Raw genomic sequence first — 7,867 nt, 5'->3', positions numbered from 1 at the left:
TAAATTATACCATATAATATTGTAGACAAAGACAGAAGTCAAGATCAATTAATTCTGTCTGGCTTATACAAGTTGATCCTATAATATTCTCTCTCATTTGAAGTTCATATTAAGATATTTTTCATTGTAAATGTTTTTTTTTTCCTTTTGAAATCTAAAGTGATTTTAAGAAAAAGAAAAAACCTTGACACAGAATTCATTCAAAAATTATTGTGCAGTAACCATATCAAAGCATATTAATGCATAGAGTCAAAATGAAAAAAGTTTGGTGTGCATTAGTTTATTGACTGTGTCCTTGACATCCTTATTTCTCAGACTGTAGATCAGGGGGTTCAACATGGGGATCACCACTGTGTAAAACACAGAGGCCACTTTGACAGTGTGCCTGGAGTTCTTGGAGTTGGGCACACAGTAGAGGAACAGGATGGTGCCATGGAAGATGGAGATGGCGGTCAGGTGAGAGGCACAGGTGGAGAAGACTTTGCGATGTCCACTGGCTGATCGCATCTTCAGGGCAGTGGCAATAATGAACAGATAAGAGGTAAGAATGATGAGCAGTGTGCTTATCTCATTAAAAGTGGCAACAGTGAAAAGAAGCAACTGACTGAGGTAAGAATCAGAGCAGGAGAGGGATATCAGGGAGGATAACTCACAGAAGAAGTGATTGATTGTGTTGAAACCCTGAAAATATAATTTTAAAGCAGAACATGTAAGGGTCAAGGAACATGCTACTCCCCATGCATAGGATCCAAACACCAGCATGGCACAGAGCCTCTGGGACATGACCACGGTATACAGCAGGGGGTTACAAACGGCCACAAAGCGGTCATAGGCCATCACAGCAAATAGAATTAATTCAGTAACAACAAAGGTGCAAAAGAAAAAGAACTGTGCCATGCAGCCTGAAAATGAAATAGTTCTGTCTTGTACAACTAGATTCACCAGCATCTTGGGAGCAATAATGGAAGAATAGCAGAAATCCGCAAATGAGAGGTGGCTGAGGAAAAAATACATGGGAGTGTGCAATTTGGGGTTAATTCTGATGATCACAATCATCCCAAGGTTCCCTACCACGCTGAAGGTGTAGATCGCCAGAAATACCAAGAACAGGGGAACTTGTAGTTCCGGGTAATCTGAGAAGCCCAAGAGGGTGAAGGTGGCCTCAGAGGTTAGATTTCTCTCTTTCAGAAACATGTTTCCTTTTGTTGAGATCTGAAAATCATCTTGGAAATAAAAAAAGGATAGTGATTGACACCAAAATCATGCTTAACCATCCCCTCAGCAGCATATAAGGTGAAACAAAATAAATATCTTTTATGACCCTTAAAAGTATCCAGTATCAAGACAAACTTGAAACTGATGCAGTTTCAGAAACGGGATTTGAGTAAATTTTACTTTCTCAAAAACTGTACTACTAATTATTCTCATATAATATATAACTAACAATGAATTTGAAAATATGCAAAGATAATCATTATTAACTCAAGCAGTTTGGACAGAAACGTGTATTCAATTCCTCATTTACAATATTCATATCTCTGAGCTTCATTAATTCTGCAAGAACAATGTCTATCAAAATGGAATAATTTGTTATGTTGATCCTATGATTACTAATGAAAAGTGCAAGTATTTAAAATAACTTCTATAACTACTTTATTTAATAATGATTTTTGCTTAGCTTATTATACACCAAAAGAATATTCATTTATATTCATGCTTTAATTATTAATTTGACATTTTAATCATTATTCTCCCTTAACTAAATATGTGAGACATAGGAGTCAGTAATTTCCTTTTTAAAAAAAATCAAAGATTATTTATTAAACTGTTCTGTTCCCCAGATGAGCAAAGGGAAGCTTAAAGACGCCACATTAGTTGATACAGTAGTATTGGAAGTTTGAGCCTAGCTCTGGTAACTTATAGACACTTTCTCAATACTAAATAAATAAATAAATAAATGGCCTGGGGATGTAACTCAGTGGCAGAGCACTAACCTTGCATGCACAAACCCATGGGTTTCATTCTTAACATTAACCCCTCTGCTCTCACCACATACAAATACCACTATGACTTGACCAAAAGCTCACCAATATTAGATCACCATTAAAACCCAGTTTTCTTGATTCCCTGTCAAACAGTAGTAATGTCTCCACTGCAGTTTTGATTTGTATCAGAGATAGAAAATTTAACATTTTAATTTTTAAATATCACATTTTCATACTTTTCTAAATTTTATTTTTGTTACCAGGGATTGAACTCAGGGGCACTCAACCACTGAGCCACATCCTCAGCTCTATTTTGTATTTTATTTAGAGGCAGGGTTTCACTGAGTTGCTTAGAGCCTTGCTTTTGCTGAGGCTGGCTTTGAACCTGTGATCCTCCTGTCTCAGCCTCCCAAGCTGCTCTAATTATTTTTTTAAATAGTTTTTTTTTTTTTTTAGTTGTAGATAAACACAATACCTTTATTTATTTATTTTATGTGGTGCTGAGGATCCAACCCAGTGCCTTTTGCATGCAAGGGAAGCGCTCTATATCACTGAGCCACAACCCCAGCCCCTGCTCTAATTATTTTGATTACCTTTTAGAGAATCTTTATAATGTAAAACTGGAATGAAAGTTGTAAGAGTCTCAGAGATGTTCTGAATGTTGGTGCTAAAGGTGAAACATACAGAATGGAAGTCAGAGAAAAGTTCCCATTTAGAAGTAAGCATGATGAAAACCCATGAACACCCACAGTCATTTCCTTTTTCTAGCCTCCTCTCATTTTCATCCCATTGAGACATCTAAAATACTCATTCTGTACCTCTACTACCTGACCACCCCCCAAAAATTGGAAGAATATATTAAGATGTTGTCACTGAATCGAGAAGACTTTCAGGAACAAGGGGTTATTAATACAGAGTGATTGTAGGGATTTCTCTCATTGGTGCCCAGATATCATTGTCAGATAAATTAGAGAACCCTAGTTAAATTTGAGTCTGAGATAAATAATGAATTTTTTCTGTACATCCCAAATATTGCATGGTATATATGCACACTAAAGAAAATGTGGTTCTACTATCAAGAAATAGGTCCCAATTACTCCAGCTCTAAAGATCTGAGCTCCCATAGTCAATTCTGTTGAAGGTATTTCTGATTGCTTCATCTCAGTGTTTCTAAACCTCAACAGGATTTATCTTCTGTGCTGGAATATTCTGTATTATGGGAAGCTACCTTTTGAATTGTACCAGGTACAGCAGAATCTCTGGTCTCCATTTACTTGAAGGGTCTCACTGACACCACCCAGTTGTGAAAATTAAAAATATCTTCAGACCTACTTGAAGGGGGAGGATTCATAATCTCCTGTGTTAAAAAATCGACTATTTTATTTTTTTTTATTTGGATAGATTTTAGTGTTTCTTCTGATTGCTACTTAAGACTAATACACAATTTCTATATCAGGAATCCTCTTTCATAAATAATATTATTTTACAGATGAAACAGTTTGCATTTTATTTAAATATGGGTAATATGGTATTTAAAAATCATTCTCATATTTTTTATTATTATTGTTTTGTCTCTCATGAACCAACTTTATGTCCATGCTCTACAAACTTATTTAGATCAAGTTCTCTTTGTCATATTTCTCTAAAAACTCGTTTAGTCCTTTCAAATAAATTTCATTTAAATACCTCTTTCCCATGCAAACTCCTTTAAATTATCCCACACAGAAGAAGATTCCTGAAAACTTGCAGGACCCTAAGTTCTCCCACTCCCAGGATACTTCTTCTAAGCAGGTTCCTCTAAACAAAGCTCTGTAGAAAGAGCATACTTCCTATTACCTCAGTATCCACATGCATAATATGTGCAGTAGCACAAAATTTCCCCAAAATTATATTTCCCATGAACATCTGACCAAACCTGGGTCATCTGCTAGAAACCTTCCATGGAAAACATTATTTGCACTTCCTCAGATCTGCAGACATGCCTGCTGATGGCAAACCAGCCCCTCTGGCCTCCGGAGAGCGCATCTGGGGAGACACAGCACCCTTATTTCTACTCCATCTCCCTTTGGTATCTTGTCCTAGAGAAAATCGGTTGCCTTATTCTCTGGGGACTTTAAAACAGCAATTAAAATTAAATACTCATTTCTGATGTAATTCTTGTTTCATGGAAAATGTAAGTGAAGTCAACAGCAGCTTTAGAAACATTTTATATGAAAGTTAACTCAGTTGAATGACATCTCCCTCTGCTCCATGATTATTATCATAGTCCACAACTTTTTTTTAGAATGACAAAGTATAGCAAAAATTATAGTTTTTTATTTATTCAACAATTGTCTCTTAAATTTCTTCTATGCTCCTGTTCTTTGCAAAGTTGAAATGCCCTTTTATTACTCTAACCACATAAGTGAAGCAGGTAGATTCTACTATTAAGTCCCTTGATTACTTACTTTGTTATGTTCTTGCCAGAGATATCATATGCATAACTTTTTCATATATATTGAGGATATGACTACAAATGCTTGAAATTCATTTATCACTGTCCCTAAGAAGAGCTACATCTGGCCAGAACAAGTATTTCATGATGTCTAATGTCATTACAATATCCCAATATCCTATAAAAATAGGTGCTGTTCATTATTCATAGAATGATTTCTTCTTTGCTTCTGATTTAGCACACTATTTTCAGGAATTCATCCTGAATTCCACATATCTACAAAATTCAAAATTCTTGATTCATTTCTCCATCTTCAATGATATTTATTTAGATTATGAATTTATTACCTTTATCTTTATACATTAATTTTCATATATGCCTATGATGATGTTACTAAAATCACTCTTTAAAAATACTAATAGATATACATAGAAATCATTGGATATACTTTTTTATTTATATTTATATACTTTTTTTTTCAACGTGGCTGAGAAGAGAAAATGGACAATGTGATTATATCACTTGGTCTACCTATTTTCTAACAGTAATTATGTTTCAACTAAATCAAATCAAATCAGTGAATGCATTAAATAATGATGAAGTTATTCCCCAGTTTGTGAATCTGAGTGCATGTTTAAGATCCTAATACTGGCTCCCCATGTCTGCTCTAGTTAACTTAGTACATCTGAATTTTCTTTACAAATTTCAGTTCCTGTAATTATCAATAACTATTCATGAAACTATTTACCATTAATGTGTGCTCTGTTTGACAGATCACACATTAATGCAACATCTCACCTATCTTTAGGGTACCATTTATCTTATTTATATGTCAAAACATCACAGAGGTGGGACAACTAGAAGTTTTATTAGGCAACATTTTATTATTCCTCAAGACTACATTCATTATTCACATATTGTCACAATTTCTGTGAATTAGTCCATACTTAACCATGACTCAGACCTTGATGAGATTTAGTTATCCATATATACATTGGCATAATTTTCTCTCCAATCAAAATGTGGATTTCTGAGGACCAGAAAGGGTTTCCCCTGCATCTGCCCTCCTCATATAATCCCATGCCCACTCAAGAATGTACATTATATAGGAAGGTATCAAGCAGAACACTGTCTTTATTCACTTCATTTGTAATATTTGCTCTCACTCTGATCTTTGCCTTGTTAAGAAAAAGGATTTGCCCAGAGTTAAAGGACAGTTATTAATTGCCAAAGCCACTCTGAATCACAAAGCTTATTTTCTACTCTTCTAGGTTTTTCTTAACCAATATCGCCCTTGGTATTACGGTATAATAGTCATGAACTGGAAAGTCTTGGGTGAAATGTGAAAATTCAGTATAAAGTGAGTGATAATATGGAATCAATATGGACTCAAATTCTTCTTTCTCCTGACAGAAATCTATATAAGAACCTTGATATTTCAATCCATATCACATTTTATCTATTCTAAAGGAGTTTCATCTCTTATAAAATCTCTGTGGTTGAATATATCTTACAATTAATAGTGAAAACATCATTTTTATTTCAAATTATTTATTAGCAAAGTTTATTTCTTCTGACCAGGTGAATAGCACTGAATATATATTGTCAAAATTTAAGTTCAATAAAATCCCTTGATGTTAGAACATTGAGTGGTTGTTGAAATGGAGAGAACCAAGGATTGAATATGTGAAGTTAGACTTTCCAAATTAAAAAATCAGGGTTGAAACATCAATCCTAGTTTTAAAGAACTTGGTCTACTGATTTTCTAACATTTCATAGATACAAGAAGTGCTCCACATGAGAATATGCAGAATCAAGAAATGTTGCTTAGATATACAAAAAATGACAAAGATTATTTTATAAATATACATGCATAGATCACAGCACATAGGAATCTACTTACAAGTGAAAGTATTTTATCCTCAGTGCATTATAGATGTACATGAATGTAAGAAGTTCAAACATGGCAAAAGTAGAAATCTGTCATAAATGTAGCTACTTGTAATAGTGATTATTAACTGATTAACAGTTATGAATAAGAAAAGATACAGAACATATAGGGAGAGAGATAGAATGAATTATAAATAAGTGGTTATAAAAAGTGTTTGCGCATACATGTAACATTTCTCCTAAGATTCATGTGAAATTATTATTATCATGGTACATATTTTTCATCCTTTAACCCAAATTATGTTAATATACATGATAATATTTTGGAATCCACAACTTTTCTGAGAGCTTCTTTTGCGTCCTTGTTCCTCAGGCTGTAGATCAGGGGGTTTAGCATGGGGATCACCACAGTGTAGAACACTGTGGTCACTTTGTCAATATCCAGACCAGTGCCAGAATGGGGCTGGCAATAAATGAACAGGATTGTTCCATGGAAGACAATGATGGCTGTGAGGTGGGAGGCACAGGTGGAAAAAGCTTTGCGCCTCCCCTCTGCAGAGCCTATCTTCAGGATGGTGATGAGAATAAACAGGTAGGAGGTGAGGATGATGGTGATAGTAAAGACCTCATTGAAATTGACCAAAATGAATAACAGCAACTCATTTACAGTGACATCAGAACAAGCAAGATTTAAGAGTGGGGGTAAGTCACAGAAGAAGTGATTGATCACATCTGACCTGTAGGATGGGATCTCAAGGGTTAAGCACAAGTGAATCAGAGCACACACTGATGCTAACAGATAACAGCCAGAAACCAGCCCTGCACAAAGCTTCTGGGACATGATGACCATGTACAGCAGTGGACTGCAGATGGCCACGAAGCGGTCATAGGCCATCACTGCCAGCAGGAAGACCTCTGTAATTGCATAAGTACAAAATAAATAGAGTTGCGCCATGCAGCCCTGGAAAGAAATGGCTTTGTCCTTGGTAAAGATGTTGGCCAGCATTTTGGGCACTACGATTGAGGAGTAGCAGAAGTCCACAAGGGACAAGTGACTGAGGAAAAAGTACATGGGAGTGCGCAGCTGAGAGCTGACCTGGATCAGTGCCACCATGCCCAGGTTGGCCAAAACCGTGACTCCATAGATGAAAAGGAACACCAGGAAGAGGAGGACTCTCATCTCAGGGACATCTGACAATCCCAGCAGAATGAACTCTGTCACAGTGGTACAGTTTGTCTCAGGCATTTTTCAAAAGTCAAGCTAAGGAAAACATGGAATATTTTGGGCTAGTTTGGGGAAGAGATCAAAAAGAGAATATCATATTAATATTAAACACATAATCATGGATTGTAAGACAAGCATAACTGTCACGTTTTCAAAATGTTAAATAATTTTAAGAATAACCTGGAATATGTGTCACTCTAAATATGACTATTAAAAATTAACTTAAGTATCAGCAATAATCTTGTATGATTCTCAGTCAATAATTACCTATTGCAGTTCAGATGATCCACTGAAGTTGGTGGTTTGGCAGACTTTGAAATAGATTCAAAGGTA

General features: G+C 35.4%; 2 protein-coding genes across 2 annotated transcripts; both read right to left on the bottom strand.

The window, feature by feature from the left end:
• Positions 1–249: 249 nt before the first annotated feature.
• Positions 250–1,194, bottom strand: LOC143391729 (olfactory receptor 5D16). The gene has a single exon (XM_076844479.2). The coding sequence runs from the start codon at positions 1,192–1,194 to the stop codon at positions 250–252; it is 945 nt and encodes a 314-aa protein (XP_076700594.2).
• Positions 1,195–6,607: 5,413 nt separating this feature from the next.
• On the bottom strand, positions 6,608–7,555 carry LOC143390450 (olfactory receptor 5L1-like). Its single transcript, XM_076842835.1, has one exon. The coding sequence runs from the start codon at positions 7,553–7,555 to the stop codon at positions 6,608–6,610; it is 948 nt and encodes a 315-aa protein (XP_076698950.1).
• Between the last annotated feature and the right edge of the window lie 312 nt (positions 7,556–7,867).

Source organism: Callospermophilus lateralis, chromosome 2 (assembly GCF_048772815.1).
Source record: "Callospermophilus lateralis isolate mCalLat2 chromosome 2, mCalLat2.hap1, whole genome shotgun sequence".
Classification (NCBI taxonomy): domain Eukaryota; kingdom Metazoa; phylum Chordata; class Mammalia; order Rodentia; family Sciuridae; genus Callospermophilus; species Callospermophilus lateralis.
Note: the sequence above shows the minus strand (reverse complement) of the source record. Positions and strands in the feature narration are given on the sequence as shown.

Bases quoted from the DNA above. Each gene is read 5' to 3' on its own strand.
- LOC143391729 (XM_076844479.2), bottom strand. From the start codon at position 1,194: ATGTTTCTGAAAGAGAGAAATCTAACCTCTGAGGCCACCTTCACCCTC.
- LOC143390450 (XM_076842835.1), bottom strand. From the start codon at position 7,555: ATGCCTGAGACAAACTGTACCACTGTGACAGAGTTCATTCTGCTGGGA.